Source organism: Balaenoptera musculus, chromosome 15, assembly GCF_009873245.2.
Source record: "Balaenoptera musculus isolate JJ_BM4_2016_0621 chromosome 15, mBalMus1.pri.v3, whole genome shotgun sequence".
Lineage (NCBI taxonomy): Eukaryota > Metazoa > Chordata > Mammalia > Artiodactyla > Balaenopteridae > Balaenoptera > Balaenoptera musculus.
The window spans coordinates 16,177,393-16,201,985 of NC_045799.1; the positions used below are offsets into that span (position 1 = coordinate 16,177,393).

At 50.0% G+C, this 24,593-nt stretch overlaps 2 protein-coding genes across 9 annotated transcripts in view; one reads left to right on the top strand and one right to left on the bottom strand.

Annotated features, from left to right (window-relative positions):
- FITM2 (fat storage inducing transmembrane protein 2) overlaps positions 1–9,679 on the top strand; it is a 22,186-nt gene extending 12,507 nt beyond the window's left edge. The window contains exon 3 of one of the 2 annotated variants that reach the window (XM_036825456.1): positions 7,788–9,679. In XM_036825456.1, the coding sequence (XP_036681351.1) occupies positions 7,788–7,931 (144 nt within the window). In that variant the 3' untranslated portion in view covers positions 7,932–9,679. The remainder of the gene's footprint in view (positions 1–7,787) is intronic. The other variant, XM_036825457.1, reaches the window with a different exon arrangement.
- GDAP1L1 (ganglioside induced differentiation associated protein 1 like 1) lies at positions 161–22,755 on the bottom strand. Of its 7 annotated transcripts, XM_036825450.1 has the most exons (7): positions 22,498–22,693; positions 22,217–22,256; positions 16,841–17,033; positions 15,636–15,809; positions 10,874–10,971; positions 9,968–10,100; positions 161–531 (listed from the first exon to the last, which is right to left on the bottom strand). In XM_036825450.1, the coding sequence occupies exons 1-7, from the start codon at positions 22,608–22,610 to the stop codon at positions 188–190; spliced, it is 1,095 nt and encodes a 364-aa protein (XP_036681345.1). In that variant the 5' UTR covers positions 22,611–22,693; the 3' UTR covers positions 161–187. The 7 variants fall into 7 exon arrangements, with proteins under 7 accessions (XP_036681345.1, XP_036681344.1, XP_036681342.1 ...); XM_036825449.1 differs by lacking the exon at positions 22,217–22,256 and having other exon boundaries at positions 9,986–10,100; positions 22,498–22,755; XM_036825447.1 differs by lacking the exon at positions 22,217–22,256 and having other exon boundaries at positions 22,498–22,755.
- Positions 22,756–24,593: the final 1,838 nt, after the last annotated feature.

Below are 24,593 nucleotides of genomic sequence, written 5' to 3' on the forward strand. Positions count from 1 at the left end.
AACTCACGGCATTGGCAACATCTACTCCTAAACTATGGAATGTTTTCACACTGATGATAGAATTACTCCGAACAAGGGGTGGGAGGGGCTGTCCAAGTGTTCATGAGACGGTGCGTTACTGAGAGCTCATTGGGAATCACACAGGACAGAGACACCAACAGTCAGACACAAAGCCCGGGGCCTGGCTTTAGATGTATTTTTTCTTGAGGTACCAGTAGGCAAAGTAGCCCATCCCACCCAGGGAGCCCATGAGGAAGGACGCCCCAAAGAAAGATGGGGGTTTCCGCTTGACCAGCCGGAACGCGTTGGGGATGACTGCTGACAGCAGAGTGGTGTGGATGTCGCCCAGAACTTTCCGGAAGGCAAAGCGTTTCTGGACCCTCTCAAAGAAGGACTGCAGGTTGGGCCGGCTGCCATCTTCCCAGTATTTCTTGGACAGTCCCAGGAATTTGAGGCGGTGCAGGGTGGCTCCCAGGAGGACATCAGCAAGGGTGAAGGCACAGCCGCAGAGCCACAGCTCACATTTCTGCCCTAGAATGGAAGTGACAGGAGATGGGGGAGGGGAGGGGTCAGCTCTTCTTCCCCCACACACTCCCTCCTCTCTCAGTGACGCCTCTGGCTTCTGTCTGCCTGCCATAGTGTTTCCCCAAGGTCACCCACTCCTGTACTTCTTTCATGATTTTTGCCAGATGCATATACTAGCTCTATTATTTGTTTTCTTTAAATCAACTGACTTATTAAATGCAAATATATGTATTTAAACTCTGGATTCATATATCCCACTGCCCATTTTCCAGCTCTACTTGCATGTCCACTGTGCATTTTAAATGTGACATGTCCAAAACTGAATTCCTGATCATCACTTCCAAACCCACCACATTCATCCCCATGTCAGTAACAGCACCTCCATCCTTCCAGCCACTCAGGCCAAAAGCCTCAGGCCATGTTGAATTCTTCTCTTTCTTTCACACCCCACATACACTTTGTTAGCAGTTCCCATCAACTTTATTTTCAAAATACATCCAAAGTTTGATGTTACCTCCCATGTTACCATCCTGGTCCTAACGACCATTATCGTTTGCCTTTGACTCCCTAGAATCTATTCTCAGCACAGCAGAGAGAGGAATCCTGTTAAATCTTAAGTCAGATCATGTCCTTCTCTCTGATCAAAGCCCTCTAATGACCCCCTGTCGTAGTCAGAGTAAAAGCTGAAGCCCTTCTAATGGTCTAAAGGTCCTACGTGATCTGGCCCCCAGGTACCTTTCAGACCTAGGAGTCTACATTTTCCCCCTTGACTAACTCTTTTTTTTTTTTTTGGCTGTGCTTCATGTCTTGCGGGATCTTAGTTCCCAAACCAGGGATTGAACCCAGGGCCACAGCAGTGAAAGTGCCGAGTCCTAACCACTGGACCGCCAGGGAAGTCCCCTCCCTTGACTCACCCTTCTTCAACGACACTGGCCTCCTTGCAGTTCCTCATTCCAGGCACGTTCCCACCCCAGGGCCTTTGCACTTGCTGTTCCCTCTGCCTGGAACACTCTTCCCCCACAGAGCTACAGGGCTTACTCCTCCACCGCTTTCAGGTCTTGGCTCAGTGCCGTCTTCTGACCACTGACCACCCAGTTAAAATTGAAACGCTAATCCCAGCAGTCACCGTCCTCCTCCCCTGCTCTGTTTTCTTCCATAAAACTCTTCCCCAGTGTTCCACCATATACTGTACGTGCTCATTTTGTTTATTGCCTGTCAACCTCTACCAGAATGGAAGCTCCATGAGGGCAGGAATTTGGGTCTGTCTTGTTCACAGCTGTATCCCCTGCACCTAGAACAGTGCCTGGCTCGCTAAATCTTTACTTAATGAGTGATGAATGAGAAAAGAAACTGTATCACTAAGAGTATCATTTGCCGTAACCTATGTGCAATGCTAAAAGTACATTTAACAAAAAACAAAACAAACACTATTAAATTCCAGCTGGATACTACTGCCCGCCCAAAATCCCTGAGCCCAAGACTTGTTTTGTTTATTTGTTTGAAGAAAAGGGCAGGTATTAATACATAACCCCTTTATAGGAATTAAATACTAGCATCATACTAACACTCTTTAATACAATCAAAAGAATTAAAAAGAATAATTCTCATTATGTGGTTTTATATATCGCCATGGTCATGTGACATCTAAAATTAGCCTGTGTACTTAGGAAACACTAGACTTGAAATTCTGGAGCCCCTTTGGTCTCCTTCATCACTGCTTTGCTCAAAAACCTGAAATTCTCCCCACTGACTACACATTCATGTCCAGATTCCTCTGCGTGGCTTTTAAGCCCTTTCAGTAGTTGGACGAGCTCCAATGTATTGGGTTGGCCAAAAAGTTTGTTTGCTTTTTTCTAGAACATCTTACGAAAAACCCAAATGAACTTTTTGGCCAACCCAATACTTCTCTGATCTTCACTTCTCACAAATTGCCCACTTGCCCTCTGTTCCCCGCAAGCAAGCCATGCCCATTTCGGCCTCTGGGCCATTGCCCCTGCTGCACCCCATGCCTGGAATGCTCTCCCCTTCCTCTCCACTTCCGGTGAGATCTGCTTTCTTGGGAAGCTTGCTTCTGCCCTTTTGTAGAGGTGTTCCTTTCAGCTCAGAAATTCCATGAATCTAATACCCTTCACCCTCACAGCCTGAGCCTCCCCCTTTCACTCTGTGTCCTCATGTTCATTCATTCATCCAACAAATGTTTATCTGGTAGTATGTGCTGGGCATGAAGACATGACAAAACACAAATGTCTTCCCTCCAGAGGCTCACGGTCTCACGGGAGGAGGAGCTAAAGTGTAATGAAGGCTCTGATCAGAAGTTTGTTCTTGAATATGGAAGCTTCCAGATGCCTGTTAGACTTCTGGGGGAGACGATGTGTCTGCAGTTAGAGGCACAGGTGCACAGCATCATCAAGGGCGTGAGTGGAGACAGAGCTGAGAACAGAACCAAGGACTGAGCTTCGGGGCCTCAAGATTTAGATATTGGGCAACAAGAAGCAACCAGCGAAGGAGCGTGAGAAGGAGTAGCCGGTGAGGTGGGAGACGACCCAGGAGAGTGTGGTGTCCCAGAAGCCAAGATAAGAAGGTGTTCCAAGGACAGAGTGCTCAGCTGGCTTCAGGTGCTGCCGGGAAGTCACAGAAAAGGAGGCTGAGAATTGGCGATTGCATTTGGCGACTGGTGACCTTGACAAGAACAGTGGGAGTAGATGCTGACGATGAAAGCCTGGTTGGGAGGGAGTCCAAGAAAGAAAGGGAGGAGAGGAATCAGAGACGGTGAGCAAAGGTCACCCTTTCAAGGAGTTTTGCTGTCGTGGGAAGGATATGCCGATAATGTGAGACGGGTCAAGAGTGTTTTGGGGGACTTCCCTGGTGGTGCAGTGGTTAAGAATACACCTGCCAATGCAGGGGACACGCATTCAAGCCCTGGTCCGGGGAGATCCCACATGCTGCGGAGCAGCTAAGCCAGTGTGCCACAACTACTGAGCCTGCACTCTAGAGCCCAGGAGCCACAACTACTGAGGCTCACGCGCCTAGAGCCCGTGCTCCACAACAAGAGAAGCCACTGCAATGAGAAGCCCGCGCACCGCAACGAAGAGTAGCCCCCAATTGCTGCAACTAGAGAAAGCCTGCGTGCAGCAACGAAGACACAATGGAGCCAAAAATTAAAAGATAAATAAATTAATTAATTATTTTTTTTAAAAAAAGAGTGTCTTTGTAAGTTGGGAAGAAAAAAACAGCACGTTGATGGGAATGATCGAGCCGAGAGGAGGTGATGCTACAGGAGAGAGTGGAGAGAATTACTGATGTGGTGTCCTTGAAGGGATAAGCGTGGGTGGCATCAAGTACACAAGGGAAGGGACTAGGCTTAGCTAGTTCAAGAACAGTTCATCCTTGGTAACAAGAGGGAGTACAGGGCACCGTCTTTCAACAAATCTAAGTTGCTGTCAAATGTAAGACATCTACCTGAGAGAGTACTTCATCATACATATGTATGTATCTCCACTGACACGTAGGTCCCTTTCAATGGGCACATTTTTATTTGGGTCTGTGTGTGGACCTATGTGTCTGCATCCTGCATAGTGTGTATGTTTACCCACGTGAATGCCTGCTCAAATCCATGAAGCTGGTTGTGTATTAGCATGCAGACAGCTGCATACGTGGGCATCTGTGTCCATGCAGTGGGGGGATTACCACATGCATAAGTGAAGTGTATGCCCACGTGCACTTGGTGTTTGCCTGCAGACAGATGTTCATGAGTGTGTAAGTGTGCATCACTATTTAAGTATGTCCATTCCTGTGTTTCTGTTTGTAGGCAACTACTGCTAGCCATGACTACATAATGTCCGTGGGCACGGGTAGCTAGCTATCTGGCATGTCACCAGAAGGTCTTCGGTTTCCCCCGCTCCTGCAGCTGTGGGTTCCCTTTGCCAAGTCGCAGCCCTGGATGAACCCTGTCTTGTGCCTTCTCCAAGTCTGCCAGCTGAGTGTGCTGGAGACAGTTACCCTTACCAGTTACACTTTAAATCCTGACCACAAAGCCCGGGAGGGCCGGCAGCCCTGCCCGGGTCCTGTAGCAGTCCTGTAGCAGTTCTGGGGGATGCTCGCTTCACCGCCCCCTGCAGAGACGACACATATCTTTCATCTTCTCTCCTCACACCCGGTGGTTTTCTCCGCTGATGACGTCACCTCATGCTTCATTCAGAAAACAGGAACCTTCAGACATGAAAGCCCTTACCCCCCACCATGAAACCCACAACGCCAGGCCCCTGCATTTACCACCTGCTGACACAAGGGAGGGTGTGAGCCACCTACGCTCAAGGTCAGGCCCTCCGTGGTCCTCTGCACCCACCCAACGCTGCATATCCTCCCTTTCCCTTTCTAGAGCCACTCTCCTCCCCTCTCCACGCTGCTCTGCGCCCCACAGGAGGCCAACTTGACGGATACACTGATGGGACTCCGTGCCCTCTGGCTCCAGGGGTGTTTGGCCAATGGGGAGCAGAGGTGGGAGATAGGATGGTGGGCGAGGGTGAGGTCAGAGTCTTACTTCCCTCAGTTTTTTCTCTGCAGGTTGCCACGGGCTGGCCGTGTTGGTTTGTTTATTTGTTTGTTTTTGGCCACACCAGGCAGCAGGCGGGATCTTAGTTCCCCGACCAGGGATCGAACCCAGAAAGTCACAGCTCCTGTCAGGTGGCCCTCTTTGTCCTGGTTCCTGAAACTGCTCCCATCGCTCACAACCCCAGGTCCAGGTACTGCACTTTTCCTTGTGGTTTCCCTGTGTCCCGCCCACACATTTGTAAACAGTCCCTTTACGAAGGCCTCTTTGATTTATCCAATTTGAGGGTGCCCTGTGTGTCCCCTGGGGACCCTGCCTGAAGCACACCCTCTCCATCCTCATTGGTCCTGCATCACTGATTTCTCCTTTCCACTGAGGCATTTCCACCAGCCTGAAAACACACTCTCGTATCTCCTATCTTGAAAACATCCCTCCCTTCGCGGCACAGCCTTCTTCAGGCACCACCCCATTTCTCTATTCCCTCTGCAGCTAAACTTCTCAAAAGGGTTGTCTGCACTAGCCATCTTCACGCCTCACCTCCCATTCACTCTTCAGCCATTGCCATTGTCACATTCCAGTGAAACTGCTCTTGGCAAGGTCACCACCAACAGCCATGGGACAAAACCCAAGGGACGCTTTCCTATCCTTGGTTTATTCAGCCTCTCAGCTGCATTTGACACTGTTCTCCCTCCTTAAAACACAATCCTTTCTGGGTTCTATGACACAAGAGTCCTCACACCTCACTGGCCACTGTGTCTCATCAGCTTTGCCAGCTCCTCTGCCTTTACCCTTCTCTCAATGAGGGGGACCCTCAGGGCAGATGTGGTAGTTTTAAAATACGAAACAGTGCTTGTCTTTCTCTGTGGAATCTAAAAAATAATATAAACACATGTATATGCAAAACAGAAACAGAGTCACAGATATAGAAAATAAACTAGTGAATATTACTCAGCCACTAAAAAGAATGAAATAATGCTATTTGCAGCAACATGGATGGACCTGGAGATTATCATACTAAGTGAAGTAAGTCAGAGAGAGAAAGACAAATATCATATGATATCACTTATATTCGGAATCTAAAAAAAAAATGATACAAATGAACTTATTTACAAAACAGAAACAGACTCACCCACTCAGAGACAGGGGAAGGGTTGGGGGGAGGGATAGATTGGGTGTTTGGGATTGACATGTATACACTGCTATATTTAAAATAAAATGCCTTTCCATAAAAAAAAAAAAAAAAGAGAGAGAGAGGGAGAGAAAATAAACTAGTGGTTACCAAAGGAGAGAAGGAAGAGGGAGGGGCAAATTAGGGGTATGGGATTAAGAGATACAAACTACTATGTGTAACATAGATAAGCAACAATGATATACTGTATAGCACAGGGAATTATGGCCATTATCTTGTAATGACTTTTGATGGAGTACAATCTGTAAAAGTACTGAATTACTATGCTGTACATTTGAAACTAATATAACGTTGTAGGGAATTCCCTGGCAGTCCAGTGGTTAGGACTCCACACTTTCACTGCCCAGGGCCCGGTTCAACCTCTGGTCAGGGAAATAAGATCCCGCAAGCTGTGCAGCACAGCCATAAATAAATAAATTAATTAATTAATAAAATAATATAAAGTTGTAAATCAACTATACTTCAATTTTAAAAAAAGGAAAAAATACGCTCACAGATTACTTGATACTTATCTCTTTGGTGGAGCCCAATTTTTCTCCCCTTGAATATGGGCTGTATTTAATGCCTTGCTTCAAATGAATAGAATGTGGCAGAAGTGACAGAATGACTTCCAAGGGTAGGTCATAAAAATGTGGCTTCCGCTGCTTCTGCCTCTCTGGGATCACTTGCTCAGGGGAAAGCCGGCTGCCGTGTTGTGAAGAAACTCAAGCAGCCCTAATAAGATGCCCATGTAGTGAAGAGCCGAGGTCTCCGGCCAACAGCAGTGGGGAACTGAGACCTCTAGTGAAGACCCACGTGAATGAGCCATCGTGGACCCTTCAGCTCAGAGTGTTGCAGCCCCAGCCAACGGCTTGACTCAGAGACGGGGGAAGGGTTGGGGGGAGGGATAGATGCATCATGCATCTATCCCTACATCATGCAACCCTGAATTAGAAACACTCAGCCAAGCTGCTCCGGAATTTCTGATTCACAGAAAATGCGTGATATGAAAAATGCTTTTTTTTTTTTTCTTTTTTTTTAAACTATGGCCCTCAGCTCAAATCTAGCCTGCTGCCTGTTTTTATTTATTTATTATTTATTTATTTTTGGCTGCGTTGGGTCTTTGTTGCTGCACGTGGGCTTTCTCTAGTTGCGGCAAGCCGGGGCTACTCTTCATTGCGGTGCGCGGGCTTTTCATTGCGGTGGCTTCTCTTGTGTGGAGCACGGGCTCTAGCCACGCGGGCTTCAGTAGTTGTGGCACGTCGGCTCAGTAGTTGTGGCTCGCGGGCTCTAGAGTGCAGGCTCAGTAGTCGTGGCGCACAGGCTTAGTTGCTCCGCGGCATGTGGGATCTTCCTGGAGCAGGGCTCGAACCCATGTCCCCTGCATTGGCAGGTGGATTCTTAACCACTGCGCCACCAGGGAAGCCTGACAAATGCTTTTTTTTTGTTTAAGCCACTGAGTTTGGGAGCAGTTTGTTATAAGCAATAAATAACTAATAAGCAGGTCTTGATTCCTCTTTTCTGTCTCTCTCCACTGCCCTCTAGGTGACATCATCCAATTCTACGGCTTTAATCACCGTGTATATGCTGAAGACTTGCAAATCTCCATCTCCAAATTCTGACCTCTCCTTTGAAAGTCAGACTAGAATACCTAATGGCTTCTGTGACATCCCCTCTTGGGTCTTGTGAAAGCATCTCAAACTCACTGTGTCCCAAACTGAACTCTTGGGTCCCCCTTGCCCATATCAGGAAATGGTACCACTCAGTAGCTCAGACCAAAACCTCATGAGTCATCTTTGATTCCTTTATCCCCTCTTACTCCACTCCCTCCAATACCCTCAACCTTTCAGCAAGTTCCTGCCCATTTTATCTCCAAAATATCTCTCAAGCCTTTCATGCCTCCCCATCTCTACTGCCACCACCTCAGTCCAAGCCACCACCATCTCATCTGGGCTTCTGTCTCCCTTGAAATCCATTTTCACAGCAACCAGAGTACTTTTAAAAGTAAAATCAGAATACCTCACCCCTGAGTAGATTGCAAAAATGGCCACAAATTCCTCCCATTCCTGCACGCTTGCCCCTTTGCAAAGGCTTTACTGCTTCTGCCATCAAGAGGCAGAGTCCAACCCTCTACCCTTTTAATCCTGGCTCTGCCATGTCACTTGCTTCAGCCAATGGGGCTTTCGTAAATGTGACTCAAGTAGAGGCTTAAAACATATTTGCACCTTGGGGCTTTGCTCTCTTGCTGCTCTCAGTATCCCTGTGACCACCATCATATGAAGAGCCTGGCTTAGCCTGCTGGATGATGGGCAACATGTGGTCCAGCTACTTCCATTGGCTCCTGAACACTCTTCTGTAACGGCCCCTCTCCAGCACGTTCTCTGATAGAAACGAGAAAGTTCCTTCTTGAGGTATGTATTGTTTTTACTCATTTAGCCATACTCTGCTTTTTTCTAGAAAGGATTTATGGCAGCTGGCTTCAGCGTGCATGACAGTGTTCCTGTTTACGACCTTAGGTATCTGTGTGTGCCATTTGCCTGAGGCCTCAGCTGTGAAATGCTGGAAGAACATTGGACGCGTTGAGAGGGAACCTGTTCTTTCTTACCCTAGCTATGCCATTTAAGAGCTGTGTGACCTTGAGCGAGTCACTTTATCTCTCTGAGCCTTAGTTTTCTCACCTGGAGAATGCACATGCCTTTAGCTGTCATATGTAATTAACTAGTATGTTCCAGGCACTGTGCTGAGTGCTTTTCATTTTTTTAAAGAGTTCAACAAGATGGAGTTTAGGTTTTAAATTCTACTATTACCATCCTGTTTCACAGATGTTGAAACTGAGGCTCCAATAAGGAAAGGAACTTGCCCGAGTCACACAGTATAGGCAGCAAAGCTAGGCCCCTAACTCATATCTGTCTCGCTCTAAACCCATCTTTTAGAAAACTGTGCTCCACAACCTTCCCACATACAGACATCTCTGTGCGTGTGTGAAGCTATGAGTGTAGCAGTGCATGTTGAATGGGTTCCACAAATTTGCATTGTTGAGGAGACCAGACTAACAGGCCACCTAAAATAGAGCAAAATGGGAAGGTCCAGAATGAAATTTGAAGAAGGGTGGTGGCAAGGATGGTGTATAGATGAAAAAAGGAGCAGAGTGGTAAGGAGAGGGTACTCCAGGCTGCAAGAGCTGCAGGAGCTAAGGTGTGGAGGTGGAAATGTAGCTGGCATGCTCAGGGCCCAGAGAAGAGAGGCACTTGAGAACAGAAAGAGTCAAGGTCAGAGAGTCTGGGTGAGCCTAGATGTCTGGCTCCTACAGCATGAAGGAGCCATAATACATCCTTCAGTCGGGGAAAGGGGAGGTGGTGTAGTGGAGAGTGACCACCACCACCACTACCATCATCATCTTCAATAACCTTTATTAAATACCGTGTGCTAAGCGCTGACCTAAGCATTCTACATGTATTATTTCATGCAGTGTCTCAACATCTCTCTGAGGTCGGTCTTATTATTATCCCCACTTTATGGATGGGGAACTGAGGTCTAGGGAGGTGAAGCACCTGGCCCAGGGTCATTCAACTAGCAAGTGGCCAAGCTCGGACTTAAACCTAGGTCTTTCTGACGCCATGGCCCATGATCCTAACCACCTGGATGGTCCTCTAAGATCTTTGGGGGCAAAGATGCTGGGACTGTCATGGACAGGGTAGGCTGGATGGGCTCCAGCACTCACCTACCCCAGGACTGGCACCCACCCTCGTTCTCAAGCTTCCTCTTCTCCAGCTCAGCCTCGATCTGGTCCAGCACCATGGCCAGCTCCCCCAGGATCTTCTTCAGGTAGCTCACGTCATCGTGCTCCAGGATCTTGGCCTGGGGGCAGGACAGGCAGGAGCTAGAGGAGCTGAGTTGGCCTCAATAGAGCAAGGATGACCAGGGATGGAAGACTCTTGGCCCAAATCCCCTTCTGCAAACCCAGTCTCCTTATATCCCCTTAAGTGTATAGGATACCCCCACCGTTACAAAGCATCCTCATCTGGTGTTCACAATAGTCCTGTGAGCTTGACTGTCCTGGCCAGATCCCTTTCATGGGGCTGGTACTCTCATACACCAGCTGCTATGAGAGTTGGTTGACAGTGGCTCACAGCTGCCCCTTCTTCAGAGAATTGTTCTCAGCCAATGAGGAGTTTCCTGGAAATACTTGGGAAATAATTGGGTCAATGATTGGCTGATAAAAGTCCGTCCCTTTGTCTCAAGGTGGATCGACTTTGTGGCACCATTTATCCTCCAGAGCTCCCTGTGGGATCAGGTGAACTTAGCCCCTTCTTCATTCCTATCTCATCCTTACTGGATTCTCCTTAGAGCACTCCCTCAATACCTCGCTTACCCCAGAACCTCTGTCCAATGCTCTGCTCTTAGGGACACAACCTAAGACATTAGGAAAGTGAGGCTCCAGGGCGACAGTGACTTGCTCAAGGTCAAAGAGCCAGTAAGTGATAGAGGAGACAGGATTGGGAAAGCAAGCCAGTGGTTTTCCCATTTCATGTCATTAGCTGATTCTCTACTTAGAACCAGCTTCTCCCAGTTCTTCTTTTCCATGGAAAAGATGGTGGGAAAGGGGAATGAGCAGGCCTGGGGTCACTCACCATGAGCTTCTTCTGTTTAGAAAGGTAGGGATCAGAGAGCTGGGGCTCCTCTTCATGGTCCAATTTCATGAGGTCCATGGTGGCATTGGCTAAATGTCCTGGGGAGAGAATAGGAAAGGTCCCGTTCTTCTGATACCTGGTGCTCTTCCTTTCCCTTCCCCCCAACAACTTGGAATAGGTCCCATTCAAACACTAGTCCAGGAAGTAACAATATCAACAGGCATAACTAGGAGACACTATGTCATTACAGGCTGGGACATAGGGATGGATGAGATGCCATCCTGCCCTAGACCATAAAAGAGATACCTACGACATAGCATGATCAATCTCTAACGAAGAGTGAACAGAATGCTGTGGGACCCAGAGGGCCACCTGCCGGGGTCACAAGGTGTCAAGAAACCTCACTGAGGAGGAGACTCTAGGGGATGAGTAGGAGTTTGCCGGAAATGAATATCACCCTAAATGTGGACAAGCTCATGCTTCAGTGAACGTCTCCCTCACCCCTTTCTGTAGTGAAGAAACGGATTCAGAGAGGCTAGTAAATTCCACACCAGTAAACGACAAGCAGATTTTGAATCCGGATCTGTCCGATTCTCAGTCTAGTGCTCACTCACTGTAATCCACAGGGAAAAACTTGTTTTAAAAAAACTATAAGAGAGCTTGGTGTCTTGAAACTTCCACTTCTGGTGAGGCAACTTCCCTGAAGATTCAGGGACATATTGACCGCCTTTCCTGGGAAATTGGCCTTTTAAAGATGCTGAAAAGGCCTGGGTGATGGAATGTGGGTCAATGATGGAACTCAAGGCAGCACCTTGAGAATTATACTTAATGGGAGAGACAAAGTGGCCTATAATCTGACATTAAAAGTCTAGCTGTAAGCTGTGGGTTTTACAAGAGGAGGTGGAAGTATTAAGTGGGAAAAGATCCTGAGGTCTGTTCCATGATTGGGGCAGGATTTCTCTGGAACTCTTAGCCAGTAAGTCTGGGACATGGTGGTCCAGGTGTGTGGTGGTGCCCAAACCTGGCCTGCCCTCTCCCCTGGATCCCAGCTCCACTTGGACATCTCTTGGGCTCCTCAAACTCATCCTGGACCAACCAGCCTCATCATCTTCTCTGTTCCACCTACTCCCTGTCTGCATTCTCCCCAAACTGCAGCACCCTTGCCCCATACTAAGCTAAGCCAGATGCCTGGGGGTTGTCCTCAACTCTGCCTTCTCCCTCCTCCCCAAACCAAATCTGTCCCAGGTCCTGTTGATTTTCCTATTTAATCTTTCTCATGTTTAACTTCTCCCTTTCATTCTTCTGACTCTCCTTTAGTTCAGACCCCCCAGTGATCTCTTGCCTGGATGATGTGACCCACCCCCTGTCACCTGCACTCTCTCTCCTCCAAGCCCTTCTCCCAACTTCTGCCAGAAAGATCTTCCTCAAACACACACTTGACCATGCCACTCCCAGCTGAAAACCCACCTCTTGCTCCTCGCTGCCCTCAGATAATGTTCAAGCTCTTCAACTTGCCTTAAAAGACCCAGCAGGATCACCTCCTCTCCCCTTACCAACTCCATCTTCCATTAAGTTTCCCCACTGTCCCTGTCCCCAGATGGTAACATTTCAGCCACTCACTCCAGATGCTTAACACTCCCTGAATGTGCCAGATCATTCCAAACTCCTAGGCTGTTGCTCACACTGCTTCTTCCTGGAATAGCCTTCTCCAATATTCCTGAAAATCCCCTTCCAGGTCCAGCTTAAGATGACCTCTTCTATGAAGCCCTTCCTGATGCTCTAGGATGTCTGACCACTCAATGCCTTTGTCCTCCAGAGTACGCTGTAAAGATTTCCACCAGAGAATACACATACACACACACTAATCAGAGCTGCCATTGCACGAATCCATTCACATTGTAGTCTATATGAAAAGTACCCCCTGGACTTGTGCAGTGCACAACCTGTGTTACTGTACATGGAGATTTTGATGCTAATTTACTTATCTCTGGATGTATATGTCTCCCACTAGAACCTGAGTTTCTGGAGAGCAGTGGCTGTATCAGATTCATCTCTGTTCCCTTAAAATCCAATACAAGCCTGGCACAGAAGAGGAGCTTAGTGAGTGTTGAATGAATGAATGAATGGAAAGAGTGAATAAACGAGTGACTGCAATTGTTCAGCTTCTGCCCTCTGAGGTTTCACTATCCACCACCCCATCTCCTGGCCTGATACCAGTAAGCATATTCCCAGATCTTTCAGCTTTGGGGCTATATTAAGTCTCATTGATATTTTATGAGTTTGAAGGTCAAGTACAGCATCTTCTCTCTTGCCAGTCACCCAGGGCTGCCCATGTGGCTCTCTTTAGACCCCAGGAGGGCAGACTAGGCCAAGGAAAGACCTTGGACTAATTGGGTTGGGGGGGTCACTGCAAGATGACTTCTGCATCCTGTGAGGTCCCCCCCCACCAGCTGGGCTGGAGCCTTGAGATCCTCTCTGCCCCCCAACTGCCTTCTAGGCACCTTCAAATGGCTCAGGACAGGATGGGGGAGCACCTCCAGCTTCCGAAGCACTTAGGGACTCCCTCCACTTAATCCAGGCCACCATCATTGCTCACCTAGATGACAGCCAGGGCCCCCTAACAGCTCTACCCAGTCTTCTCTCGGTTGAACAATCTTTGTAAAATGCAGATCTGATCATGCCACTTTCCATCACTGTTTCTCCACTGCCCTTCGGATAAAATTCCAATTCTGCCAGCCCTACTCCCCAGACTTGTACCACGACTACACATGCCTACATTGGGCTACACTTCAACCACATTAAAGTCCTTCAGTTTCTGAAACACACCACGCCCCCCCCTCCCCCCAAACCCAAAAGGATTCTCCCTCTCCTTCCCTTTCCAACTCCTGGTCATCCTTGGATGTTGCTGCACTCCAGAAGCCTTTCACAACCCCGGAGGCTGGGATGGGCATCTTCTCTGGCCCCACTGCCTCTATGTTTCCCTTATCATAACACTGATTGGTACTAGGTTAGAAAAATTTTAATCAATGTGGGTTTTTTTTTTTTTTTTGCTACACTGCGTGGCACGCGGAATCTAAGTTCTCTGACCAGGGATCAAACCCATGCCCCCTGCAGTGGAAGCACGGTGTCTTAACCACTGGACCGCCAGGGAAGTCCCAAAATCAGTTAATTTTGAATAGATTATACATGCATGCTTGTTTAAAAATTCAAACAATATTAAGGAAGGTACAGGGAAAAGTAAATCTCTCTCCTCTCAATCTGCAGTCCCTTAGTTCTGCTCTCCCAATCTTCTCATGTGTCCTTCCAGAAATACTCCTTGTGTTTGCAAGCACTTGTGTATCCATTTGACCCCCTTTTACATATATTAATGATAGCACACTAGATGCATTTTTTTGCCCTTCACTTTCTCCCTACTTACTAATATATCTTAGAGAGCATTCCACATGCCTGTTATTTTTTTTAGCAGCTGCACAGTATTTCATTGTTTGTATGTACTAGAATTTATGTACCCAGTCCCCAAATCATGGTCAACTGGGTTATTTCCAGCCTCTTGCTATTACCCCTTATGCTGCAATGCATATCCTTGTACATACTTCTTTGGCGCACCCATCCAAGTGTCATTGCAGGACAGTCTCCAAAGTGTGGGCCTTTTAATATTCGATTTAGAGGGCCAGACTGCCCTCCTGAGAGGTTGTTCAAATTTACTTAGTCCTGCATTGTAATTATCTGGTCATTTGTCTTTCTGCTTCTATGAAACTGTGACCCTGGGAGGGTAGAAGCTGTGACAGTCCCCTTCTGTCCCCAGCCCCCTGCCCAGGGCCTGGGTCATAGGAGACTTCATAAATGTTGTTAAATGTTGTTGACTCAATGGGGACAGGACAATATAAATATGTCCTGAATCTTGTTCAAGGGCACTCTAAAGAGACAAAATCGAGTGCCACAACTTGCCCCACCTTTGGACATGAGCCTCATTCCTTTGAGAGAGATGAAGTGACCATTTACTGAGCACCTATTATCTACTTGGAATCATCATGCTTCATCTGTGCACTGGACCCCATGGTGTCTGCATAGAGCCTGGACCAAAGTCTGTAAACAGTTGTTGATGGATGATCTGATTTAATCCAACACTTATTTACTGAGTACTGAAAAAATGAAAGGATAAAGTAGGCTGTGGGCACAATCAGGTTGGCAGTTAGGACAGTATATGGGGATGCTTGAATCGGAAATCAGAGACCCGGGGCCTTGCAATATCTGGGCAGTCTTCCTTGGTGATGCCAGCCCTGATGTCACTCGGTGCCCTGGGCTGCCAACCCCAGGTGTCTGGGGCTGAGATGCCTGTGGGGAGGTGTCCCAGCTCCCATGGACAGGCAAGCCTCTAGGGGGACAGATAGCCCTATGGCCTCTGTATGGGATGGCAGGACAAGAGGAGGGGGCAGGAGAAGGGAATGAGACAGAGAGACTGCCAGAGAGGGAGAGAGACATATTCAGCTCGAAACAGGGTGAGTGAGATGGAGAGCCAGAGAGACAGAGAGCGAGACAGAGTGAGGGACAGAGAGCTGAACACAGACAGAGACAGACAGAGGGATGGAGAGAGAGGCAGAGGCAGAGGGCTATCCATGGGGAAGAGGAGAGAAGGAGGAAGAGGAGAGATAAAGGGAAGAACGTGAGTAAGAGATACAGGAATGGGAGGAAGAGGGAGGAGGTGGGTGAAGACCGGGTTACCCTGAGGGTTCTGCGCCCCGACCCCGACCGCGTGACTCACTGCGGATCTCGGCCGTGGCGTACTTGGGGATCATGGAGTCGGTGGTGAGTTCGGGGTGCAGGATGCAGCCGTGCGTGTAGGCGTCCATGGGCAGCGCGTCCAGCAGCTCGCGGTACTGCAGCACCCGCGCGTGCTGGGGGCTGCCCGCCTCGGGCATCAGCGCCACCACGTGCTCTGCGGGGCACGGCCGGGGGCTGGGCGGCGGCACGAAGGGCCCTGTGTCGGGCCTCCCGCCCCCCTGATTCAGAGAGGCCAGCCTCTGACACCCCATTCCCCGACCTCAGTATCCCGGAACCGCAACATGTCCACAAGTTTGGGGCCCATCCCCTTTCCTTGACTCTTGAGAGAAAGTCCCCACCAGGCTGACAGGGGACCCTAGTGATCCTGCCCGCCTACCTCTCCTCACTGGAGCCCTGCCGAGCTGTCCCCTGAGGGGCAACTCCTCACCTGCCTGGGCTTGTTGCCAGGTGGGTCTCTAGGCCTAGTGTTGCCAGACTTGGAGAGAAGCTGGAAACCGGGATGTTTGAAATTGAATTCTCCTTGGTTTTTAAATGTTGGCAACTAATTCATATTCTTTTAAAACAGTGCATGTCCGGGCCCTGATCTCTCATCTGCATTTGCAGCCTCTGCCATGGGCACTGAGCTTCTGGACTTGAGCGAGGCCAGAGGGACGGAAGTAGGGACGGAGAACATAGGGTTCTGTGGGGTTCTGGGGTGCCGGGCCCTGCTCATGTCTGCAAAGCTCTCGGGTATCCGGGCCCATGTGTGTGGGGTTCCGGAAGAGCCTGTGGCCCTGACTATGCTTACAGGGCTTCAGGGGGCTGGGTCCTGGCCGAGCCCTGGCATCCCTGGGAGATCTGGATCCTGTCTGTGGGGGCTTAGAAGGGGGTCTGGGTCCCGTTCATGCCTGATGGGCTCCGGAGTGTCTGTGGCCGAGCCTGTGACTCCAGAGTTCCCGGGCAAGGAGGCTATAGCCCTAGCCGCTCCAAGGGGGGTGTCCGGGCCATGCCCTTTCCCTCAGTACCGGGGAGGGGGGTCAGATCTGTGGGGTCCCCGGGGATCTGTGGCCATGCTCTGCGGTTCCTGGGGGGCATCTGAGCCCTGCCTGTAGCCCGTGGTTCCTTGTCGGGGAGACCGGGCCCGGGGGTGTTCCCCAGGCTTCCCAAGGTTCTGGGGCGCTGTCTGGGCCTGCGCGGCCGCCGTACCTCCCGTGAACGTGCGCTCCACGTAGTCGATGATCTGGTCGTAGTCGCTGATGATGTTCTCGCGATGGATGATGACAGGCACCTCCTCGCCCAGGTTGAGCCGCATGAACCAGGGCTCCTTGTGCTCGCTCTGCGGCAGGCTCACGTCCCGCTCCTCACATGCCAGGCCCTTCTCGGCGATCACCAGCCGCACCTGCAGGCGCCAGGGTCAGAGCGGGGAAGGCGGGCGGACACACGGGGACACTCTGCCCGGGGGGGCGGGGCGTGCGGGGAGGGAGGTCAGAGGTCACACACTGGAGGGGACAGTGTTGCTTCCAGCCCACTCCTGGGCCCCTGGGGTACGGGATGGGGGATACATCCCCGGGGCCTGGTGGTGGGAGGAACACAGCTCTGCCCTGGGGACAAGTGGCAGAGCTGCCTGGTGGTCACCGGGCTGGGTGTCACTGCTGGACGTACCTGGGATAGGATATCTGGCTCTTCTGTGTGCGTTTGGGCGAATTCGTTACACTTTCTGGGCTTCATGGTTTTTTTATTTGCAGAATTGAAGTATTAATAGTAGTACCAACACAGTGTCTGGTATATAGAAGATGGTGCTTAATTCATAATTCTCATTATCAGGATTGGACTATCAGCCTGGCCTCCAAACGTGAATCTGGCCAGGAAATTTGCAGAAATTCTTATCATCACCATGATCAGTAGCAAAATTTCTCAAATTATTTGAGAAACAAAGTGAAGTGAAAAATAATTTGCCAACATCAGCCTAGCTCTTTATTGTCCCCAGACACTTTCCCATCTGGCTGTTGGATGCTCACAATAGCCTTCCAGAGGAGGGCAGAGCAGAGACTATCTCCCGTTTGTGCTGATGAGAAAACGAAAGTCCAGAAAGGGCAACTAACTGACCCAAAGCCACACAGCCAATTTAGCAGTAGATCTAAAACTAGAAGCAATGATTCCTGACTCTCAGACCAGCATTCTCTGCCCTGGGGGCTCCTTCCAGGGAGTCCTGGGCCTGGCCCCTCCTGAGTCTTTCCCTAATCTCCAGGGGGTCCCAGACAAACATATGACCTGGTAGATGCTAACGGAAAGCCTCCTGACCCAGCCCAACAGTTCTGAGCTGGCAGATGGTTAATGCTCACCTAGCCCAACTATCCCCTGCCTGTGGACTGAGACTCAGAAGGTAGGCTAGGCTTGTCTAAGGTCCCCCAGCAAAAGGATGGCAAGCTCCACTCTTACATGCTCCTCCCTACTTCTAGCTCCAGCCCAGGAGAAAGAGAGGGCACCCCTGAGAGAGGCAAAGGCCTATTCCTGTTAAGCATCGATGACCCCTGTACATACCTAGGTGGTAGTTCCCATTCCCTTCCTGCCTGCCCTGGCATCCTCCTGGCAGGTTCCGCCCAGCCACCCAGCGTCTGGGTCAAGCTGGGATCTCTGAACGGATGGAAACAGAAACTAAATCAGGCCGTTGCCCTTGGCGGGTCCAGACGTTTGGCTTTCCATCCTGGCAGGGTATCTGCTCCCAGGGACCACTCCCTGGGCACTGCCCTTGAACTCCAGTGAGGGTGCCTGGTGGGGCTCCTGCCTGGGGAGGGGACTGTCTTTAGAGGAACAACAGTCCTGCTTGGAGCTGCCTCAGGGTCACACCAGCAAGCAGCCAAGGAGACTTTCTCCTTTAGCTGAGCTGCAGGCCAGAGCCATGTGCCATCCTGCAGGGGATGGTGACGGGGGGTGGGGGGGGGGAGGAAGCCAGGCCCAGGGGGAGGGCATGCAGCCACCAAGGCCATCTGCCTTCTTTGCCTCCTGGAACTGCGCCAGACTTAGGTGGTCACCACTCAGTGTGACCAGACATCGGCTAACTCTGGGCAAACCATCCCCCCTGTGGGTGCCTGAAAGTCACCCACTGGTGCTTCATTGTCATGGCTAGGTACTGTCCCCCCTCACCCGGGCCCTTGTTTATGAGAAAACTGTGATGGGCTGGGTTGGCGTCTCTGTCCAGCCACTTAGTTGCGGTGTGACTTTGTAAAAGACACTTAGAGTCTCTGAGTCTTAGTTTATTTATCTCAAATACTTTAAAAAAATTAATAAGCTTTATTTCTTACACCAGTTTTAAGCCTACAGAATCAAATGTCTTTTTTATGTAACATCTTATGGCTTACAAATGCGCCACTTTTCAACACTTATTTATTGAGCGCCTACTCTGTGCCAGGTCTTGTTCTAAGTGCTCAAGACTCAGCAGTGAACAAAATAAAGATCCCTGCCCTCAAGGAGCTGACATTCTGGTGGAGGCAGACAGATGAGAAGCAGTTAAAATGAGATGGTGTGTCAAAAGATAGTGAGTTCATCGGAAAAAAGAAAAAATAGAGCAAGGTAAGGGAAATTGGGAGTGCCAGGGCATCAGGGAGGCAAGTGGCAATTTTAAATAGGGTGACCCATCAGGGCAGGCCTCTCTGAGAAGGTGATATTTGAGCAAAGAACAAAGAGAGAGTAGTCCACACAGGGATCCAGGCAGAGGGACAGCCAGTGCAAAGGCCCTGAGGTGGGAGCATGTCTGACATGTTTGAAAAATGATGAGGTGGCCATCCTGCTGGAGCAGGATGGATGGAAGTGACAAAAGGAGAGGAGGTCAGAAAGGGTCATGCACAGGGACATTTAATTGAGACTCCTAGACCCAGGGGTCTATGAGTACATTCAGGGAGTCCTCAAACTAGGATGGGAAAATTACAGGTTTATTTTCAGTCATGTCAAGCTGACACTTAGCATCCTCTTCAATTATGAGTGTAGGCAACAAAGCATGGTGGTGTTAGCAGTGCCTGTAATATTGTCACCACTAGGAATCAGATATTTTCATCACTTCACAGTTGCTGCAATTACATCCGTCACGACTTCAGCATTACAGTAGTTATTAGTCCTGCCACTAGATCATGTGATACTATGGGTTAATACAGAAACACATATTATTATGTAACAAATTTGTTTTGAAAATATGTCAATAGCTTTACTTCAGTATGATTGGTTTTCCTTCTAATCTAATACTCCTATGTATTTGATGTTATTCAATTAAAAGTACTATCCTGAGAAAAGTCAATAGGCTTCCCCCGATTGATGAGTGGGTCCATGACCCAGGCAAGGTTAGATCCTGCAGTAGGGCCTGAGGCCATTATGAGGACTCCGGCTTTTTCCTGGAAGGACTTGTGAGCCACTGTAGGCTTCTGAGCAGAGGAGTAGTGAGATGTGCAGTTTTCGCCTGTGGACCTCCTGGGAGTGGGAGAGGGGGTGGTAAATGGTCAAGGGCAGCATGGACAGGGCTGGGGCACCAGTGCCCAAGAGCTTGAAAAGTAAGGCCAGGGTGGCAGGTAGAGGTCATTTACTTCCCTTCTGCCATGTCTGGGAGAGCCCTCTGCATGCAGACAAGGCCCTTTAGGACTGATGCGAAAGAAGGAAACGCACCTGCTAAGCCCATACTGTGTGCCAGACACTTAACACATGTCCCTGTCCTTTCAGTCCCCCAGGAATCCTACAGGGTCGGATGTAAATGTCCCCTTTTCCAGATGAGGATGTTGAGGCACAGAGGAGGTGAAGTGACTTGTCCAAGGTCACACAGCCAGTAAGCACTCAAGATGAGACTGGAACCAGGACCATCTGACTGCAGAGCCCATGTGTTTTCCATCAGGCTACACTGCCTCTAGAACCCACCACAGGCCCCTGGGCAAGGGGAAGGCCCTGGCAGGAGAGGCAGGAGAATGCTAGGCTGCCTTGGTCAGAGGCTTGGTCACAAATGGGATTGCAGTGGGTGGTCCCATCCCTGACTAAGGGGCCACCTTAGCCCTGAGCTCATGCTGAATAAGGAATATTCAGGAGGCTCCCTCAGGAAATGGTGATGGGAGGGGCCACCCTCCTACCTCCTGGTCACTGGGGCCTGGCTCCTGAGGTTCTGGGGAGGAGGAGATCCTGGCATCTGGAGGTCAGTCTGACTCATTCCCAAACCCCCCAGCAACTTGTATAGAGCCTGGCATGCAGTAGGTGTTCAGTATGCATGTACAGAAGAGTCCCAGCATGACCTTGGTTAACTCCAACCCCTACTTAACCTAGCACTTTAGTGATATCATAACACCCGTTATTAACAGAGTCTTGACACCATGCCAGGCATTGCGGTCAGCACTTTTTGTGCATCATCTCATTTCACCATCACAATAGCCTTCTGAAGAAGGTACTGCCATTAGCTCCATTTTACAGATTATAAAACTGAGACTTTAGGGAAGCAAAGTGACCGGCCAAAAACTCCATGGTGAATTATTGGAGAAGATGGCTCTCCTGCTGGGGACTTTCTGGCCTCATAGTCTGTACTTTAAACCAGAAACTACTCAGAGGGGGATCAGTGGACCAGCTTCATCAGCATCACTTGGTAGCCTGTTAGAATGCAGCATCTTTGGCCCTACTCCAGATCTGCTGAATCAAAATCTCTGGGGTGGGACCCAGCATTCTGTGCTTGAACCAGTAATGTATGCTCAAGTTTGACTAGTGCCAGTGTAGAACACTAAGCTATACCGCCTGTTCAACAACCCTCAGCAATCCTGAGAGGGGGTTACAATTAGAAGAAGTAGCTATTATTGTTATTATTATCCCATTTTCCAGATGATGGAACTGAGCCTAGACCAAGAATCAAACCAAAGAGCCTGGTTCCAAGGCCATTTCTCTTTAAGGAATCTGTTCCTCCATCTGGAAAATGAGTGAATGGAACAAAAGGATCTTCCAGGGAGAAGAGAAGTCGAAGGGTCAGGCAATGGGTGACCCTTAGGCTCCAGCAGGACCGGCTGCTGGGACCTGGCCATGGTGCTGAATCCGTACCCCACAGAGAGGACAGCCCAGGGTGAGAGACTGCGCTCCTAGAGGCCCCTGGTCTTATAGGCTCAGTGCTCGGACCTCACCCCCAGGAAGCGGGAACCCCGATAACTCAACACCAGGCTGCATTCCCAACCGCCTTCTAGCTCCCCTGAGTCTGAGATGGGACCGTGTGGCCGTCTGTGCCTTTAAGAGCAAAAAGCACAGACCTTATGGGCCAGCTGAGCTGGTTTGAGGAGATGGGTTAACTCCTTCCTTCTCAGCTCAAGATTGGGGGTGGGGGTGGGGGGAGGGCTAGGGTCAGACCCTTCAAGCCCCAATCAGAAGACCCCCAGCCGGGCAGAAGGGCAGAGGAGCTTTGACCCGCAGGCCTGTGGCATGGGGACAGCAGCGCGGGGGTGGGGGGGAGGGGGGGAGGGCCTGCGATGGGACTACTGGGGCCGGAGGCTGGGCCCCAGGAAGCGCCCCTCCCCCCTCCCCGCAGCAGCAGCCCCCTCCAACAGGCCGCCTTCCCAGCAGTGCCCATTCCCTTCCCCTTGCCTTTGTTTCTCTTCTCAGCTCTTCAACAGACCGGGTCTTTCTGGGAGGGAAAGAGGCAGAATGGATGTTCCTAGAATTAGGGACAGTGCTCCTGGGGCCCAAGACAGGGCCAGTCACCTCCCGGGAGGGCAGCCCAGCTTCCCCCGTCCTCCGGGCCCCGAAGCCCCCGATTCTACCCTACAGTCTCTCACCAGGTCTTCAGACCCCTTAAGCCCTCCCGGATCCCCTCCCCCAAGCCTCCTGGTGCATCGGTCGGGTTCCCCTTCTCCCTCGGGCTCTACCTTCTGCGAGCTGAACGACTGGGTCCAGTGGTACAGAACCAGGCTGTCCTTGGGCCAATGGGCGTGGCTGGCCGCTTCGGGTGCTTCGGGGGCCTCCACCGGCTTGGCCGCATCGCTCTCCAGCGCCGAGATGGGCCACCAGCTGCAGTTGGTGGGGGTCAGGTTATTGGGGGTCGCCATGACAGCCCGAAATCAGAGGGAAGAAAGAAGGAGGCTCCGGTGGTGGCGGCTCTCTCTCGCCCAGCATCACATGGCCTCGCCGAGCCTGCCCCTCTCCTTCGCTCCCTCCCTCCCTTCCCCGTGAATGTCATTACTCACTGGGCGAGTGGGGGAGGGGCGAGGGGGATCCCAGGAGCTCCTTTCCTCCTCCTCCCCTTGGCCCACCCCCGGCCCGTGCCAGAAAAGCCACCAGTCCAAGGTCAGGCTCGGTGGAAGGGCACCAGGAGCCATAGGGAAGTGGGCCATGCCCCCAGATAGCTCGAATCTGGCCAGCCACCTGCCGAAGATTCCACCATTATAAACGCATTCTGCCTCTCAAATCTTCTAAAAGGCAAATAGGACAACGGGTGTTATAGAAATACATTCCTTTTATAAATCAGTGTCTGGAAATAGCTCGTCTCTCTTTGAAGCTGTTATTTTCTAACTTTTCTCCAGAAGGACCTCTAAGGGCAGAAGGGAACACATTATGATTTATTGAACAAACACTTACATAGCACTCCTGTGTGTCCAGGCACCATCAATTCATTTAACCCTCACAATAATCCTGTTAGCCTCACTTTACAGAGGAGGAAACTGAGGCGCGGAGAGGCTAAGTGACCTTGCCCAAGGTCATCTAGCTAGTAAGTGGTGGAGCTGAGATTTGAACCCAGGCTGACCAGCTCCAGAGTCTCTGTTTTTAGCCATAAGGTCATAACATGACATTAATGTAAACGACAGCACAGCAAGCATTTATCAACCCAAGCACTCTACATGCATCACCTCATTTCATCTGCACAGTAATTTTTTCCATATGAGGGAGGTGAGGCTCAGCGATGTCAAGTCATTCATTGGTCCAAGGTCACATTTTCACCCCAGGAGACAGGCATGACTAGAGGAGCCCCGTAATGCCTTTGCTGTCACATAGTTTATCCTAAACATTCATGGGAACTTTACATAAAATTCCTTAATATATACTTGCTTACCTTGCTATAATGTTTTATTTATCATTGAGCAAATAGATGCACCAGGAAAATAAGCTTCTCAGTTTGCCCTCCCTTGGCAACTTTGATCTTGGGCTTTCAGCTTCCAGAACTGTGAGAAAATACATTTCTGTTGTTTAAGCCACCCAATTTGCGGTATTTTATTATGGCAGCCAGAGCAGATTAATATACCTACAATAGAAGCGCATTATTTGTATCTTTTCAAAAGAATTCAAATTGGGGCTTCCCTAGTGGCGCAGTGGTTAAGAATCCGCCTGCCAATGCAGGGGACACGGGTTCAAGCCCTGGTCTGGGAAGATCCCACATGCTGCGGAGCAACTAAGATCGTGCACCATGACTACTGAGCCTGCACTCTAGAGCCCACGAGCCACAACTACTGAGCCCGCGTGCCACAACTACTGAAGACCGCGTGCTACAACTACTGAAGCCCACGGGCCTAGAGCCCATGGTCCGCGACAAGAGAAGCCACTGCAATGAGAAGCCCATGCACTGCAACAGAGCAGCCCCCGCTCGCCGCAACTAGAGAAAGCCCGCGTGCAGCAACAAAGACTGAACGCAGCCAAAAATAAATTTAAAAAAAAACAAAAAAAGAATTCAAAGTCGATAAAAAAAAGAGATACTACTGGATTTCCCCTTGCTACTGGGGGCAAAGCCAGTCTTGGTCCCCACCACTACAGGAAAAGAGGGAGGCATTAACCTCCTGTGTGGATTCCAGAGAGTGGTCATCTCAGTGTCCTTTAGCCAGGTCCTTTACAGAAATCCCACAAGAAGAGTATTAATGTCCACACTTGACAGATGGGAAAACAGGCTCGGCAAACAGAAAAGGTCTCACCTCGTATCACCACCTAGGAACCAGCAGAGCTGGAGCTGGGATCTGCGTCTACCTGATCCCCAGAT